Genomic DNA, 19,099 nt, shown 5'->3' on the forward strand with positions numbered 1-19,099 from the left:
CTTTAATTTTTAAAAAATTAAAGCTGTGGGGAATAGTCTTGTCTGGAGTGGCATAAAATGAATGTAGACCCCCCCCAAAAAGAAAAAAACCTTATATCTAATTTTAATGGGTATGATAATTCTTTCTCATGGATCGAGTTATGTCCACTGACCTTAGAGGGAGAAGTATGGGTTTTCTCTTCTATATCAAAGATGTGGTTTCGTTTTTCTGAACTGTGACAGGTCTCTGTAGACCTGTGTGCTTAGAGCATTTAACTCTTGTTGGGAAGAACTGCTCAACAGTCACTGTTCCAAAGCAGATAGTATTTTGTCAGACATTTTCTAAAATTTCAGTGGCTCATGGCAGGAATACTCCTTATAAAAGATTAATTAGTCTCAGTTTTGGGGGGACTGTTTACCACTTAATGATTCTTAGTGGTTAGCTGGGAAGCCATGATTTTTTAAAAAGAGATGATTCAGTGAGGCGTTATTTGGGTTTTTCTGTGACCATGGTGAGTACCTAGTAACTTCAGAAGCTTTTTCAACCAAAGTTATTTTGGCTACATTCTGGGGAGTTCTAGGACAAGCCAAACAAGCCCTCTCTCGTTGAAACAAAAAAGGAAGTTGTCACCTGGACATTGGGTTGCTTTTACAGTCACTGGGCTGACTGGACATTGGGCAGGACCAGAGGGAGGCAAGCCCATCAGAGCCAAGTTGCCCCAAGAGCCAGTCCCACAGGGTCCTGCTGCTGGTACTGCTGGACCCTGGTTGCCGCTGCTTGAGCCACTGCCCCTATGGGCCCTGGACACTTGCACCGTTCCCCAGTCCAGGGCTCCATGGCGCCCCACCGCTGCTGCTGTTGGACAGATTCTCCTTTAGCCCTGCCCCTGTGCATCACCAGCCCCAGATCTGAAAGCCCAGCGCACGTGTGTGCAGTGGTCCTGTGGTGTCTCATTCCTGTGCCCTGCTGATGTAGGGGTCCGCCTCCACCAGGACTCATGGTGGAGAACCCTGCAAATATAAGAACATGGTGCAGACCCCAGGCACACAAAAAATGTCAGATATCCTCTCCAGGCAGGGCTAGTCAAGCGATTGTTCACAGACGGAAATGGACCTAAAACTGCTTCTTAGAGAAATTCTAGAGTTGCTCTTGTTGCCCATTCCGAGTGGCAGTTCGGGACTGAGGTAGTCTCCTACGTAGCAGAAATGAGCGTTTAAACCCTTGGGTTTGTTGTGACTTTGTGTTTGATTTTCTTTAATTTGCTCTTCCTGATAATGAACTAGCCCTGGAAAAGGTTCTGTTAGTCTAGTAGATTCTGCCTTGAAACAGTGAATACAAACATTCCCAGCTGTGCTTATTTGAAACAGGAGCAGGCATTTTCTATATTTGAGTGGCATATGGTGCTAGGATTTGATCATACTTATAAGGAGCCAGGAAACTTTCTCTGCTTAAAAATGTGTGTTTATAAACAATAGGCTTCCAGTGAATATTCCCATCTGTTGGGTAAACATAATTTGTGTAGGAATTCCTGTAATAGGTGGAGTACTTTGCCACTTTTTTGTATATTTTTTCCCTGGTGAGACATTAGACTAAAGAGACAGTACAAAACAGCATATGCCTAATACTCAGTTTTGTATCTGTTTCTCCCAGTTGTTTGAAAGCAGTGCTGTTTTTGTGCATTAGTACACAGGATTACTATAGAAATTCATAAGAGTATAAAATCTAGGGCTTCCCTGGTGGCGCAGTGGTTGAGAGTCCACCTGCTGATGCAGGGGGCGCGGGTTCGTGCCCCGGTCCGGGAAGATCCCACGTGCCGTGGAGCGGCTGAGCCCGTGCGCCATGGCCGCTGAGCCTGCACATCCGGAGCCTGTGCTCCGCACCGGGAGAGGCCACAGCAGTGAGAGGCCCTCGTACCACAAAACCAAAACAAACAAAAAACCCAAAACAAACAAACAAAAAGAATATAAAATCTGTTCAGGATACTGCAAAAAAGGAAAAATGAAATGAATAACAATTGTATAAATGTGGTTAGCTTGCAATGATGAAACTGCTCTTGTAGTTTTTCAAATATGTACTCCAATAACTTGTGTTATTTCTTTTCCAAAAGCTTTTATTGACTTTGTTTTAACCTAATCTCAAAACCTCTCCTAATTACAATCATAGTGTGTAATCAAAGCTGCTCATCCTTCTAGTCTTGATTTGTAATTTAAATAAATGGCATTTTGACTCTTTGTGTTCAGTTTGGTATTGTCCTGATTGTCTGCACTAATTAATTTTTTGTTTGAGATAAACCATTCCTCAGAATAGAATAAAATTTTGAAGACTGAGACTCAGCAGTATTTTTTCATAAAATAGTTTATTAATCTTGCTCGTAAGATCTCAAGATGGTTATCAGAGGGTAAACACGCTCTGATTAATATTTGCTTAATACTGAATTACCTGTATTGTCCAAATGTTTCATTCATTTAAAAATTATGCCTATCAGTTCCTTTTTCCAGTTGACTAATTGGACATACTTGAATAAAAAGAGGCGCAATTAGTTGGATATAAGTGATGTTAAGGTATGTGTAAGATCTGAGCAAATAAACCATACCATACTTGGTGCCTTTTACCTGAGTTTTTTTTTTTTTTAGGTTTCTCTGATTATACTTTGTAAGAGGAAATATTTTTAACTTGAAGATAACTATTATCAGAACATGTTTTTAGAAAGCATAGCATCACTGTGTTTTCTCTTTTTTTTGGAAAGTAGGCTCCTATTTGATTGGGTTTTAGCTCTCTTATTCTTTCTTAGGATAGGCACCCTCCCATGTGTGAAAATCAAGCCTTAGTCTTTTATTGATTGATTGATTGATTGATTGCTGTGTTGGGTCTTCTTTTCTGTGCGAGGGCTTTCTCCAGTTGCGGCAAGTGGGGGCCACTCTTCATCGCGGGCCTCTTACTATCGCGGCCTCTCCTGTTGCGGAGCACAGGCTCCAGACACACAGGCTCAGTAGTTGTGGCTCACGGGCCCAGTTGCTCCGCGGCATGTGGGATCCTCCCAGACCAGGGCTCGAACCCGTGTCCCCTGCATTGGCAGGCAGATTCTCAACCACTGCGCCACCAGGGAAGCCCCTTATTCTTGATTTTTGGTGAATATGGCTTAGAAACCAATTAAATGCACTCTTCTAGGTAGCACGAAAGGTTTGAGCTCCGGAGCTGCAGAACTCACATGAAGTGGTCCTCGGTTGTACCTCCTGCTTGTTCGTGGATTTAAAAATATCCTGAATTATAAAACTAACCATAGGGCTTCCCTGGTGGCGCAGTGGTTGAGAGTCCACCTGCCGATGCAGGGGACACGAGTTCGTGCCCCGGTCTGGGAAGATCCCACATGCCGTGGAGCGGCTGGGCCCGTGAGCCATGGCCGCTGAGCCTGCGCGTCCGGAGCCTGTGCTCCGCGACGGGAGAGGCCACAACAGAGAGAGGCCCGCGTACCGCAAAAAAAACAAACAAACAAAAAAAACTAACCATAAACCTAAACCAGGGCTTTTATGGAAACTGTATCTTCTAGCTACTTTGTCCCCCCTATAAAATTTACTGACGTTTTTAGAAAGGCATTGATTTGAGGGATGGTTACTTATAGTCATAGGAATGGAAAATACAAATGAAATAACCTCCCAGTCAATCAAAAAAGTGTTAGAAGTTAATGTCAAGCCATATGTGAAGTAAGGAAAGTGTGTAAATGGTGTGGGGAGATGTCTGCTCGCCGTGGGGACTGGAGAGGGGAGTTGTGCCCTGATGTCACTGCTTGCTTTGCCTGAATGACACCTGTGTCTCATCCTGCATTGTTTGAACTTTGATGCCGAATGGCACAACACATTATGTGAAGACCATTGCCAGTTCTAGAAATAATTTTTAGAAATTCTGAGAGATAGAATTATAAAAAAAACATTGAAAGGTCTGGTTTACTTGTAATGATTTTTAGCTATTTAACAGTTCTTATTCATTCAGGCAGTTTTGAGTGATATCTATTGATACTACGTGATGGCACAGGGGTACAATGGTGAACAAGACAGTTCCAGAACCTAGCTTCATGTGATATTTGCAGTCTAGTTGGAGAGACAAATAGCAAGTAAATAATCTCACAAATCAATTGCAGATGCAGTAAGTGTGTAGGTCAGGGAAAGCTTGCATAGATATTAGTTTATCAAAAATTAAATATTTTTGGTACTAGATACCAAAGTATACTAGATGAGATGCCAAGGCTGGCTGCCTAGGTACGGAACCATTAACACTGCTTTTTGGTGTTTGGCAGGTATGTCATTCCATCTTTACAGAGGCTGGATGCTGGGTTTTACCGCTGTGTGGTTCGAAACAGAATGGGAGCCCTCTTGCAGAGAAGATCAGAAGTTCAAGTTGCATGTATGTGAACACTGAGAAGATCTACAAACGTTAAATAACAAAACACTGAGCAAAATCACTTTAACCACGGTGGGAGTCGAGTTTCTATCTTGGGTTCTATTTGGAATAGTATAGTTTCTAAAATCGATTGAGAGAAGTAAATAGCTAATGCAGCTGGTCTGACGATGATCTGGGGCTAATGAGGTAAATGCCACTGTTTTCAATTCAATAGATAAGGCTCTGTTGAGGATTTAGAAAATGAGCAAGATGCCTTCTGTTGTATGAGTTAGCTGCTCTTAGCTTTTATCATATCCAGGTTCAGATATTTTTAAAATAAAAGATTAAATCCAATTAGTTAAATTTTTATCAATTCATATTCAGTTCTTTCCAGTGATTTGTTTAGAAATCCTTCAGCTGCACAACAAAAAGTACGTGGATAGCATGTATTAATGCTGTAGTGAATTAATTCTCTACTGGGCAGGCCATTGTGGAGAATGAAACCTTTAAAAGTAACTGGAGGGGATATCAGAACGCAGGGGCCTTGAATTTTGGTGTAGTCTTTAGGAGGATGTGGAGAGGGAAGTTGGCTGATGCAAAACATTTAATACTTTCCTAGTCCAAAATCTGTGATGGGGAGGGGCCATCTAAAATGGCCTGTAGGCTTTATTATATTTTGAATTTACTACCAAAATGTCTCTTCATTTAAAAGAAAGCAAGAAGTGTTAAGAAATTTTAAATTACATATAAATATGTTATAATAGATTTAGAGAACTCTAGAAAGCTCCTAAATTGGGGTGTGTGAACCAATGATGACAATATTTTCTCATATGTCATTTTGACCCCAGTTAAGGCTTGTGGTTTTCAGTGTTACTGTATAAATTAAAATAATTTCTAGTTATTCTACTTTTCTACGGTAATTACTAGTGACTGGGTAAGGTGCTGTTGCTATACATGTTTAGTTATAGTTTTAATTACTAGGGAGGCTTACATTTTTCTGAACTGTGTTGGTGAAGTCACTCAACTAAACCTGTCTTCAGAATAATTCAGAACTTTTATTCAATTGAATAATTGAAAACATAATTCATAAATAAAAAATTAAGGTCAATACCCAAAACATATTTGAATAAGCTTAGAATTTATTATATTTAATAAATTGTTTAATATAATATCCTTGTTTCTATCCTTTACCTCTAGCGCTAGATTTTATCTCTTTTCTCCTTCTCTCTGATAACAAATTTCACTTTACTTTAAAATAACCGTGCATATTTTCCTAATCTGTTTCATTTGTTTCATCTTTTCCTAGGCTATTAAACACTGCTTGTAACATAGTTAATAATTTCTTCTGGATCACAAATCCGTTGATAATAGAGATCTTTTATGGACTGTTCCAAATTTATATGCGTTCAGACAAAAATGTAGTATATATGCCATATCAATGTGTGTATACATATATCTGTAGCTAATCATAATATGGAAATTTTTAAAAACTATCAAATGGTACTGATTTAAAAATTGGCCACATATACCCACATTCTAAAGACCGGGTTTTTTTTCCTGTGATCTCATTTTTTAAATGTTGTAAACCAGTAGCACAAAGACTGGAACAAAACCTACCTGCCCCCAATTAAGTCAGTAGTATGGGGTTTGGAGAACCCTCTAAAAATTAATCAATGGTTAAATATTTCTCCCAAAAGATCTTTTAGGGAGCATTCACCCCAGAAACAAAGAAAAGGAGAAACTGAGCAGGACAGCGGCGGGTGCCTGGGTAGAACCAGCTGGAGAGATCTGGGAGCCGGGGGATGTCTGAAATCATTTTATTATCATTTCTGGGAAAATGCTTCATGTGGCACGAGGATGCTTTCCCACAATTTATTTCAGTATTAAAATTGGTTGCAAACATTTCATTGTATTATTGCCGCGACACAAAGACCATGAAGTTCTGCTGATTCGCGCACTTCGTGGGTACTTTGGAGGCGCATGGCTTTGCCTTATGCTCCACTTTACCACCCAGTCTGCACTCATCAGCATTACTGCTCGCCTCTGGTCTTACTGCTTAATTATAGCAACATTGGTGACTTTGCAATAAAATGTAGTTATTTCCATCTTTGACCTCCCACCCCCTCAAAAAAGAATTTTCTGAAACTTAAAAGGTCTGATTTTTCTTTGCAGATATGGGAAATTTCATGGATACAGATCAGAGAGAAATGGTCTCTCAAGGACATGCAGCTGTGCTCAACTTACTGCCCATCGCCAGCTGCCCCAGACCTCAAGTGACTTGGTTCAGAGAAGGGCACAAGATTATTCCAAGCAACAGAATGTAAGTTGTTCCAAACTTTAAAGTTTAAAATACATCTCATTACACTTGTTGGTACCATTTCCATATTAAGTATACCAATTAAACTTTGAAAAGACTAACCTGGTCTAGTAGACCTACCTCAATCCTTAATAAACAGCTATTTGAAGACTGGCTTGGAAATTTTTAAGCAGTTTAAGAAAATTGTCATGTGATATTATTCTTTAATATGCCGCATAGCCTAACTAAAGCACCTTTACATACTCTTTATGGTATTTTTTTTCCTTTTTTGAATGCACTTCTGGGATGTCATTTTCATCCTGAGTTGTGTTTAGCGCCAAGTACTGATTTAATGAGCGCTCGTATTTACTCATAGAGCTGTGGGGTTTTTCCCTCTTACTGAGCCGTGTTTGATGCTACTTTCTCTGACGATAAAACAGTGATTGCTGCTTATTTCTCTCTATCCTTTTATCCTACCATGACAGTTTTATTTCCTTTTGTCTAATTAGTGGTTCACCCATCTACTGCAGAGTAGTTGCCTTGTGATTAGTTAAGCATTATTTCAAGGTGTTCTTGCCTATTTCACATTTAAGATATTTATCTAATGCCAAACAGTTTCTGCATTTGGAGCTTTAAGTGATTAAAAAGAACATTTGGTGTATATTTTATAAGTGGGCATTTTGCAAGGTAATTTAAAGATAATATACCGAATATAAAGACTTTGAGGATGGACGTTTCTGAAAGAATTGTGAAATGCTATAAGCTTGGGCTAAACGTCAAATATTTATGCCATCAGATGGTTGCACTCAGACAAAAAAAAAATTGTGAGAAGAAAATGCGCTTTTTTTCCCCCAAAAAGGATATGTGAAGGCAGTTTGCTGAACAGTTTTCAAATGTGCTTTCTCCCCATCTGAGCATCCGTGCAGTCCCTTCTCTAGGTCCAGTATCGCCGCTCTTCCACTCGGGCGTCAGAGCTCTGCTTGAGCCCACACAGTTCTTAAGCTTATGTAGCAAATGTTTCTGTTTTGGTTATTGGAAACAGGAAAAATATTGAAATATGTAAAATCCATATTTTAAGATTCTAGTAAAAATATAAATTACGTTGGAAAAATGGGATAACTTCTATCCTTTTTCTTTATTTTATTAAAAGTTGCTTATGTATCCACCTTTATATTCATTCCAACTATCATAAATGCCTCTGGAGTTGGGGTGAAACAAAGACGAGGATCAATTTCTCATTCTCTTAGAAGACTGTTAGGCTGAAAAGAAAAAAGCAGCTGAGAGAGATTCTTGTGAAATATTCTGGAAGGTCCTAGTGTTGAGCACAGTGTGGCTGGGCAAAGGTGGGATGAGTGCTGGGGAAGAGTTGGTACAAGGAGGGGTGGGTAGATTGGATTAGGCTTGCTCTCAAACACTGGAGCTTCTAACTAATGTCAACGGTGGAAGGATTATTTTAACTCAGCAGCGTACAACTACAGAGTAATTCATTTGTTAACCTGTGGTCTAGCTATGTTCGTGAGACAACATTTACTCAAGAAGTATAAAAGGATACAGAATGAAATAACTCTTAATTTTATAAGCTGGTTTTTCTTTAACTTGCAAGTTCTTGCTAAAGACTGTTTAATTCCTGGTGAGCTAATAAGGCAAAGACGCTAGTAGGGCTTTAACTTAGTGTCATAGCAAACAAACGGTCTGCTTACAACCATGAAGCTATTGATGAATCTCCAATCTCAGTGGAATAATATGCCTGTATAGCTTTTTTTATTTAAGAGATGAGATGAGGCTGATTATGGATATTTACACTTTCTCAAGGTCCTTTAGTTTCATATTTTCCACCTCATCATCACCCCCATATTTATTTAAGTACCTGCTGTGCAAGATACCATAAATCAGCACTTGCGTGGTTTTCTCCACAAGTTTATGCGTCATTCAAAGACGTATTACTTTACACATCTAATAAAGTTCAGCTTGGACATCAGATGGAAGGGCATTTATGCCTCTGCCCAGACGGTTGGCAGACAGAACTCAGATGGCATTAGCTCTGTTCTGTGCCACCAGGTATCATTTCAAAATGGAACGTCTGGCTCAAAGTGTTCTGCACCTGTCGAAACAGGTCAAGCCTCTCCTCCTGCTTTTAGCCTGGTTATCTGAGGTCAGCTCCCTAACACAGGGGAGAGACGTCCCTTTGTCATGGGGAGGGAGAACCTCATCTTGCCACCCCACCCCTGTATTTTTTAATATTATCTCATGACCTTAAAACTGTGAGCTTTAGGCTTTTTCTTCATTTTCAAGGGAAACAGTAAGTTTAATGTTCCTCAACTTGAAAAATGAGTTGAGTAGTCTATTAATAATTGTAACAGCAGCTGTTATGTACTGAGGACTACTCTAAACATACCTTCTGTAATCCTCACGTTTGCCTTCTGAGGCAGGTATAATTAGCCATCGAAACTGAAGATTGGAGACGTTACATGACCCACCCAAGGGCACACAGCTGACAAATGGCAGAGCTGGGACTCAAACCCATGTCTGTCTGGCTATAAATCTCATGCTCTCTTCTGCATCAGGCTAATTCTTCTTTTCACTTTACTTTGCTGAACCTTCTTCGTGCTTTTGCTGTATTTTCTCCTTACACTGCTTTCAACTTTTTCCTCCCTTTTTAGAACACCAGGTTTCAATTTGAAATGCTATAGGTTAACCTGGGTTTGCCATGAGCCACGGACTCGTGCAAACACACACCCCCTCGTCAACAGTGAGCATCCCTGCATGTGCATTGTTTATCCTTTCTGTATGAGGTCTGTTGCTCCCTGTCTTCAGAAATTTTTGACAAAGAGAAGGCAAATGTGGCCTTCCAATTAAGGCATGGACTTTATTAAATTCAGAGGTCTAGGGGGAGATGGAGACAGAAATTATCTCGATACAGGGATCATCAGTTACCTTAGCGCAGGGTGGATGGCAGCGAGAGACACAGGGGTGATGACCATGTGCAGAATGCGGCACCCTGTCAGGGGCTCCTTGTTCTTCGGCTGCATATTGTTGAATGAAGAATAGACTGTGTAGGGCTTCCCTGGTGGCGCAGTGGTTGAGAGTTCGCCTGCTGATGCAGGGGACACGGGTTCATGCCCCGGTCTGGGAAGATCCCACATGCCGCGGAGCGGCTGGGCCCGTGAGCCATGGCCGCTGAGCCTGTGCGTCCGGAGCCTGTGCTCCACAACGGGAGAGGCCACAATAGTGAGAGGCCCGCGTACCGCAAAAAAAAAAAAAAAAAGAATAGACTGTGTAGGAAAAATAGCAGAAATTCATCATCATTTCCAGAAGAGTCGCGGCACCTGAGCTGCTTCACATTCATATGAGAAAGGCTGAATGAAAAACTAGCAAAGTTCTGACTGCAATTTGGGCACTGTTTTTCATTCATTCACCAGGTCCTTGTGCAGGGCATACTCTGAATAGACAGCAGTAAACAAAAGAAAGATCCTGTCCTCAGGGAGCCTACGTCCACCTGGAAGGAAACAGATGCCAGCCTGATGAGTGTAGGATATGCCAGCTGGTGACACGTAGTGAGGAGAACACAGAGCAGGGTGACAGAATAGGGTCGCAGGATGGGGTGGTGGCCATTTTAGACATGAAATCAGAGAAGGCCTCTCGGGTACTAGACTATGAGCAGAGCCCTGAATGAATCCAGGGAGTGAGGCACAGGGGTGTATTGGTGAGAAGAGCACGTGTGAAAGCTCTGAGGGAGGACCGTGCCGGTGTGTTTGAGCAGCAGCAGGGAGGCCAGTGGGGCTGGTGTGGAGCCAGGGAGAGGGCTGGAGATGAGGTGATCAGGGCCCTGGGGATCAGATCTAATTCCAGAACCAGATTACTTAGCCATAGTGAGGAGCTGGGCGTTTGCTCTGAGGATCTGAGCAGAGGAGTGATGCAATCTCACTTAGGGTTCTTCTATTAAGAATTATGTTGAGAACAGAGACTTCCCTGGTAGCGCAGTGGTTAAGAGTCCGCCTGCCAACGCATGGGACACAGGTCCGATCCCTGGTCTGGGACGATCCCACATGCCGCGGAGCAGCTAAGCCCGTGCGCCACAACTACGGAGCCTGCGAACCACAACTACTGGAACCCACGTGCCTAGATCCCATGCTCCGCCACAAGAGAAGCCACCACAGTGAGAAGCCCATGCACCACAACGAAGAGTAGCCCCTACTCGCCGCAACTAGAGAAAGCCCGCATGCAGCAACAAAGACCCAACACAGCCAGAAATAAATAAATAAATTTATTAAATAAAAAAAAAAGAGAATTATGTTAAGAACAGGCTGTAGGGTGACAGAATCAGAAGCCAGGAGGCCTGTGAGGGGTTTCTGCAGTAATTCAGGTGGCTCGGATCAGGGTGGTGAGAAGTGTCAGATGCTGATATAGTTTGAAAGTAGAAACAATGGGATTTCCCATTGGACTGGATGTAGGGTATGAGAGGAGAGAAGCCATGGGTAACTCAAGAATTTTGGCCTCAGCAACTGATAGGATGGAGTTACCATTTTCTGAAATGGGGAGATGATTTGGGGTGAAACAGTGCTGGTCTGTGTGCGGGGGGTTGGTGGTGGTGTCTGAAATTCGTGTCGGACATGTTAAGTGTGATGTGCTAGTAGGTGGCCAACGGGGTCCAGTCGTTAGATAGTTGTATATATCAGACTCAAGGTTAGCCAAGAGATCTTGGTTAAACTTGGGGGTTGTTGCCGTGTTGATATTTATAGGTCTTTAAAGCTGTGTATGGACTACATAAGCCAGTTAGCGAAGCCCAAAGAGTTCTATCGTTTCACTTAAGATGCCCTTAGCTGCAAGTTACAGAGGATGGCTCTGGCTAAGCAAAAAGAAAATATGTTGGCGTATTTAGAGAACTACAGAACCAAACCACCAGAAGGAGAGGACAGCGTGGTAACCAGGGCTGCTCCCGAGGCCCAAGGAGCAGGGACCAAGGCGGCACTTTCATGGCCTCCCAAGGATATCCAGGTCCTAATGCCTGGAACAGTTGAATTTGTTAGGTAACATGGCAAAGCGGGTGAAGGTAGCAGACTCCGTAGGGAACTAATAAGTTGGGGAGGTGGGACAACAGCAGTCTCAGGCCAGGAGCAGTTAAGCTGAGGGTCTACACCCATGACCTTCACGTGCCAGGCTCAGCAGCTCTTTCTCTCAGCATCTCACCTTGAGTCTTTAGCTAGTGAGTCATGAACCCCGTACTGTATGTGTAGGTCCTGTCTCCGCAAGTGGTTTTCACCTCCCCTGGGTATTGACCATCTAAAATGTCTTTGTTTTTATAACTCTGTCTGGCCTGGTGTTATGCAGAGCAGAAATGCAATATTGGAAAGTGAATGAATGAATGAAGAAATGTGAAGAAAAATCATGTAATATCTGTAAAAACATCCTCACGAAAAAAGGGAAAAAAATGGCACAACAAACCTCAGGAGAAAACGGTGCTGATGAAGGAGAAATATATCTTGGGAAAGCAAACAGTATTTTGAAAGAATTGAGAATAAGTTATACTCAGAATTATGAATTGGTAATTATAGGTTTTATTTATCTGAGAAGATGAAAAAAGTGCCTGTTTATTTTTCTGATTTACTGAATCGGAACAGTTAGTTTGCTGTCTTTGGGTATCAAAGATGATTATAGCCTTGTCTTACAAATACAGTCTAATTTGATAATAAAATTGTTCTGTGTTATTTCAGTTTAGATAGATGTTCTTTGTTTCCTTATATTTCTCAAAATATGAAATGTGAATGTTGATGTCATGCAGTATTTCTCTGACCTCCGGGAGGTAACTTGTGTCGGCAGTTATCAGATTAGGACGCAGAAACTCGTCCTGTGCAATTCCATTCTTTTGCTTAATTGCAGGTTCTTGTGCTCAAACTGCATCCTGTAGCCTACCTGACAGGAATGTGTAAGCACAAGTGTACTGGCATGTGTTTTCCTAGGAATGCGTGGTTTATAGATTAAATATTTCAAACCTCCAGTCAGCTTTGTCAGGCGACTTGCCAGGAATGATCTGAATTGTGAAGTATGGGCAGCAAACAGCATCCCAGGTGACTTAGAAACGGTCTGACTCATGATTGTCTATGCTTAAATCCTTGAACATCCATTCACCTATTACCATTTCAATTGCTGCAAGAAAGATTTGTTTAAATTAGCACATGTATTGGAAGTCACAGCTTAATGCTTGAAGGAAGTAGATCTGGTTGTAATGATATTTTTATAGTTAACTGGGTTTTCAAAATAATATGCTTTTAAAATTTTTATATTATGTTTTGTAGGCATTTTGTGAATGTTTATAGAGTATGTCTGTACGTGTGAATTGAGTCATATTTGGTATAAGTAAAAAAGACTAGGAGATAACGGGCTCTAGACCTGCTTCCACCATTAATTCTGACCTTGGGAAACTTACTCTCCTTTGCCTCAATTTTCTCATGTCAAAAATGAGGAAGGTTGGGTTTCCCTGGTGGCGCAGTGGTTGAGAGTCTGCTTGCCGGTGCAGGGGACGCGGGTTCGTGCCCCAGTCTGGGAAGATCCCACATGCCGCGGAGCGGCTGGGCCCGTGAGCCATGGTCGCTGAGCCTGCGCGTCCGGAGCCTGTGCTCCACAACGGGAGAGGCCACAACGGTGAGAGGCCCGCTTACCGCAAAAAAAAAAAAACAAAATGAAGAAGGTGACATGAAAGACCTCTGAGGTCCTTTCTGGTGTTCACACCAGCTATGCTCATGGGAGGGTGCTCAGGGCCAGGCCTGTCTCTCCCTCCCCCTCTCTCCTCCTTCCTGCACTCAGTAGATGCTTACTGAGCACTTGTTTTGTGCCAGGCACTGTTGTAGCTGCTCGGGACAGGAAGCAGCATGAGGACATTGAAGCTTCTGCCTTCGCTGAGTTATGGTTCAGTGTGGAAACAGGTTAATAACCAGGGTTCTTTTGGGGATGGTGAAATCTATGAGGGAAATGGAGGGCGGGACAGGAGAGAACTGAGCGGGAGGGGAGGGAGGTGGGCAGTCTGCCTCGAGTGGTCAAGGACGCCTCTCCATGCAGGTGACATTTTAAGGTGACACTTTATTGAGTTGTAACTTACATACAACACAATGTACAGAGTTTAAGCACACAGGTTGATGAATTTTAACAATTGTGTACACGGATGTAATCACTACCCTAAGCAAGTTCCCGAGGGCAGTTCTTACCCCTGGCCCCTGCCCCGCCCCACCTGCTCATCTCGTTCTATTGCCATAGGTTAGTTTGCTTATGCTAGAATTGCTTCTAAATAGAATCATGGCATATGAGCTCTTTCGTTGCCGCCTTCTTTCGTTCGACATAATTTCTGTGATATTCTCAAGGTGGTATTAATAATGATTGTTATTAAATATGTTTTGAGTACCAGGCACTGTTTTAAGTGTTTTCTCTATAATGATTCGTTGAATCCTCACAGCAGCCCCATGGGTTGTACTGTTATTATCGTCACTTTGCTGACAGGAACGACAGAGAGAGGCCAGCAGCTGGTTAGTGTTAGAGCCTTTGACTCTTGAGCCCACACTTTGCCTCTGTGCTGCCCTGCTCTCTCGGGCTCATGTCTGAAAGATCTAGCCGTGCACACATCTGGAGGACGAATATTCTGAGCACCGGGGCCACATACATGCAAAGGCAAATACTGTGGTCTGGCGCTTAGGGCCTCGTGAACAGCGGGCAAAGAGAGTGGAAAGAGAAGGGGCCGAGAAAGGAAATGGGATCCTGGAGGTGCCAGAATATGGAAAGAAATCTGAGTTTTATTCCACATACAGTGGGACGTCTTTGGAAGAGCTGTGGTTTTAGTTTTTGGAAAATTTTTTGAAATTGTGCTAAAATATGTGTAACATGAAATTTACCATCTTAACTGTTTTTCACGTAAATTCAGCGGCATTAAATGTATTCACATTGTTGCGCAGCCGTCACCACCACCAATCTTTGCAACTCTCTTGTCTTGTGAAACTGCAGCTCTGTCCCCATTAAAGGGTAACTCTCCACTCCCCACTCCCCCTGCTCTTGGCACCCACCCTTCTACTTTCTGTCTCTCTGAATTTGACTCCAGTGGGTCCCTCATATAAGTGAAATCATACAGTATTTGTTTTTTCCTCATTTTTAATTAAACTTAATATTTTGAGCTAATTGTAGATTCACATACAGTTGTTAAGAAGTAATACAGGGAGATCCCATGTGCCCTTTAAACAGTTCCCCTACCTGGTGAGGTCTTGTAGAGCTGTAGTGGAGCATCACAGTCAGGTGAGACCTCGCAGAGCTGTGGTGCAGCATTGCAGCCAGGTGAGACCTTTAGAGCTGTAGTAGAGCATCACAGCCAGGTGAGACCTCGTAGAGTTGTGGTGCCACGTCATAGCCAGGATATTGACGTTGATACACTCAAAACACAGAACAGTCCCATCACCACAGGACCCCTCACGTTGCCTGTTTATACCAACAGCTACTTTCCCCCAGCCTTTGTCCCCACCCTAAATCCTGGCAATCATGAATCTGTTCTCCATTTCTATAATTGTATCATTTAGAGGATGTTTGATAAATGGAATTGTGCAGTCTGTAACCTTTTAGGATTGGCGTTTTTCACTCAGCGTAATTCTCTGTTCAGGTTACTGCATGTGTGAGTGCTGGGTTCCTTTTTATTGTGTAGTTTTCCATGGTGTGGACATACCACAGCTTGTGTAACCCTTCACCAGGTGAAGGACATTTGGGCTGTGTACAGTTTTTCACCCTTATGAATAAAGCTGCTGTAAATATTCTTGTACATGTTTTGTGTGGACATGTCTTCATTTCTCTGGGATAAATGCCCAGGAGTGCAGTGACTGGTTATATGGTATTTGCATGTTTAGTTTTTTTAAGAAAATGCCAAACTGTTTCCAGAGTTAGTGTACCATTTTATAATCCCACCAACGATGTACAAATGACCCAGTTTCTTTGCTTCCTCACTAGCATTCAATGTTGTCACTATTTTTTTAATTTTAGCCATCTCGATGGATATTTAATTACAACTCATTGTGTTTTTAATTTGCATTTCCCTAATGGCTAATGATGTCGAACATCTTTTAATGTGCTGATTTTAAAAAGAACCAAGGGCTTCCCTGGTGGTGCAGTGGTTGAGAATCTGCCTGCTAATGCAGGGGACACGGGTTCGAGTCCTGGTCTGGGAGGGTCCCACATGCTGCGGAGCAACTAGGCCCGTGAGCCACAACTACTGAGCCTGCGCGTCTGGAGCCTGTGCTCCGCAAAAAGAGAGGCCGCGATAGTGAGAGGACCGCGCACCACGATGAAGAGTGGCCCCCGCTTGCCACAACTAGAGAAAACCCTCGCACAGAAACGAAGACCCAACACAGCAAAAATAAATTAATTAATAAACTACCCCCAACATCTTAAAAAAAAAAAACCAAATAGGGAAAAACTAAACTTCTTGAAGTGAAAACTACAATCATTTATTTATAAAATCAATTGAATGGGTGAAAGAGCAGACACTATTGCAGCTAAAGTGAGAAATATTGTTCTGGTAGGTCTGAGAAGAATACTCAGAATCAGGCACAGAGATAAAAAGATGGAAAGTACAGAAGACAGGCAAAGAGATATAGAGGATAATCAGTAGAAACCTAAGACAGGTCCCAGAAAGAAAGAATGGAGAGAGTTGGGGCTAGATCACGTTCAACGGCATAATTGTTACAATATTTCCTAACATGAGGAACTCTCAGAGTCAAGAAGCAGAAAAAGCTGCAAATAGGATAAATAAAACTAAATCCAAATCTAGGCTTATTGTAGTGTAACTGTAGAACCTCAAAGAAGAAACCTTAAAAGCAACAATACATGTAATTCAGATTTCCTCAATGGAACGGCAATTAGATGACAGTTGACAGCAATAATAGGGAAGATGATAGTACCTGAGGATATAACTGTCATCACAGAATTTCATATCCAGCCAAACTAATATCCAAAAGTAAGGGAGAAAGGAAGACATTTTCAGACTGAGAATTTACATTTCTGAGAACTTGCTGGAAGATCTACTAAGAGTGGACTTGAGGAAAAGGAATATTGAACTAGGAGGAAATAGAATGTTAGAAACATTGGTCTTCATTTTATTATTTTTCTCTAGTTAGGAAATGTTTGGTAATTGCAATTTTAATACATTTAAATAACAGAGAAGAAAGTAAAGACAGCAAGATGAGAACTCTGGGAATTTTTATCGAGAATGGCTGCAGAGAAATGGTGAGGATCCATGAGGTCAGGGGGTTGTTTTTTTTCCTTCACGTGGGAAATAACAGAGAATACTCATATGCTAATGGAAATTCTCTCCTAGAGAAGGAGAGTGTGAGGATGCAGTAGAGTGTGAGTGAGGGGCAGAGCCCCGGAGAAGGTAGAGGCTGGGTGGCATGGGCACCCGCATCACCAGCACGTGCACGAGGGCCCCAGTGTGGTGTGGTCCACAGGCTTCACCACTCTGTATGCAGCCCATCAAGGGACAGCCTTTGATAGAGTCAAGGGCAGCTTCCATTACAGAACAGGGCCTGATATGGGTTTGGACGCATGTTGTCTGGCAGACATGCTTGTGGAAAACTGAGGGTTTTCTTGTGGATTTTTATTTCCTCTGTGAATGTTGGGATGAGGTTATAAGTTTAGAGTGAAGTGTGACACAAGAAGAGAGGTGAAGTTACTCAGTAATTATCTGGAGAGTCAAAAGCAAATTGAGCAACACGCTAGACTTAGGGACCAGTTGAGTACAGTGGCACCTTTGCGGTTTGTGGTCATGGATTGTCGCGGTAAAGTTGTAGAGAAGGCAGCTCTACAAAGAAGGATGAAGTGTAGCCTGTCACGTGGGACCAAGGAACAAGAACATGGAGGGTTTGCAGATGGGAGGTGGCTCTTGGTTGTCTGGGAGTCGTGTGAGGGAGGAGGTGATGGGTGGTCCAATTCGGCAGAGTCAGGAGACTGCAGCCCGTGAAGTGGAAGGATACCTGAGTGGGGGACTGAGAGGAAGTGGGTGCTCTGGGCACCTCAGACCCTCCTATCCTCACCGTGACCGCTCCAGCCAGTCCCTTCCATTGGAAGGGATCAGGTGATGCAGTCCAGGAGGGTGGCCAAGTTAAATTCTTGGGGGGTAGACTTTGGCCCTTGGTGAGTCAGGATGAGTGTATGCAGGTGAGGGGTGCGGACCAGCAGATCCCAGCTGGACTCTTGAGGGACACAGCTTCGTGCAGCTTCTTGGAAGTCCTCCTGAGGGTCAGGCACAGCTGCACCGCTGGAGTCAGTGAGATCAAGCCCTCCTTGGTCTGTGCTCTCTCCTCCTGTCCCTCCTTCCTGCTTACCTGTGATGACACGCACATCAGGCAGGGCTCTGTTTCCCAGAAAAACTGGGCTGAGACATGGGGCATTTGAGGGCTAGGCTTCAGAATGGAGTTTCTGTAGGGGCTGGCAAGGTTTAGGGGGTGACCGTGAGCACGGGGCTGAGATGGTGTGCAGGAAATGTCCGTGGAGGACTGAGGCCACAGTGTGAGAGTGGACGGAGATGTGGATGCTGAGCCGTGCAGGATGACGGCAGAAGGAGCTGGGGGAGGTGGGAAGCCGGGAGCTTCCTTCCTCAGTCAGTGGGCGGAGGAAGGGGACACATCGGAAATAAACAGTGCTGTAGCTGGGTCACCTGGGCTTCAGAGGAGCTGGGGTTTGCAAGGAGGAAGAGGAGACATGGTTAGCGTGTGCTGGTGGCACGGAGGGGGCTTGCTCTGGGTAGACCAGCACAGCGAACACCTCCTTGGACTGCTCCTCTGGGCGTTTGGCTCCAACATCTGCAGCTTGGAATCCCACCACTGTAGACTGAGCGTTTGGATGTGGGTGTGGGTCCTTTGGGAGGTGCTTAGGTCGTGATGGTGGAGCCCCATACTGGGATGAGTGCCCTATAAAAGAGACCCCAGAGAGCTCCTCGCCCCTTCCACCACTCGAGGACACAGCGAGAAGACGGCCGTCTGTGAACTGGGAAGTGGGTTCTCACCAGTCCCTTGATCTTGGACTTCCCAGCCTCTAGAACTGTGAGAAATAATGTTTTTGCTTATGAATGACTTAATCTATGGTATTTTGTTATAGTGGCCTGAATCGACTAAGACGCCCACCCAGGGGCATCTCTCTATCCTGGGGGCAGGTCACGTAACCTCACAGCGCCTCTGCTTCCTTTAGGAGAGGGAGAATGGTCTCTTCCTCCTGGAGTTGTCAGGACATTTAACAAGGGATAATGGAGTGAGAAGTAATTTACTACCTAATGTTCGAGGATGTGAAGACAGTACATGCTACGTGTCACCCGCATGACATTGCGTGTAGCAATCATGTCTTGATGCTTGCTTCAAAAAGTCCTGTATAGATGTGGCTGAGTGCATGGCTGTGCCTGTAGGTGTCTTCTGGGAGTTAGAGCCAGCTGGGAAGGA

General features: G+C 43.3%; 1 protein-coding gene across 4 annotated transcripts in view; it reads left to right on the top strand.

The window, feature by feature from the left end:
• SDK1 (sidekick cell adhesion molecule 1) overlaps positions 1 to 19,099 on the top strand; it is an 826,998-nt gene that overhangs the window by 294,518 nt on the left and 513,381 nt on the right. For all 4 annotated transcript variants that reach the window (XM_067705385.1, XM_067705387.1, XM_067705386.1 and 1 more), the window contains exons 3-4: positions 4,272 to 4,378; positions 6,527 to 6,674. In XM_067705385.1, coding sequence (XP_067561486.1) covers positions 4,272 to 4,378; positions 6,527 to 6,674 — 255 coding nt within the window. The remainder of the gene's footprint in view (positions 1 to 4,271; positions 4,379 to 6,526; positions 6,675 to 19,099) is intronic.

This window comes from Pseudorca crassidens, chromosome 15 (genome assembly GCF_039906515.1).
Source record: "Pseudorca crassidens isolate mPseCra1 chromosome 15, mPseCra1.hap1, whole genome shotgun sequence".
NCBI classification, from domain to species: Eukaryota; Metazoa; Chordata; class Mammalia; order Artiodactyla; family Delphinidae; genus Pseudorca; species Pseudorca crassidens.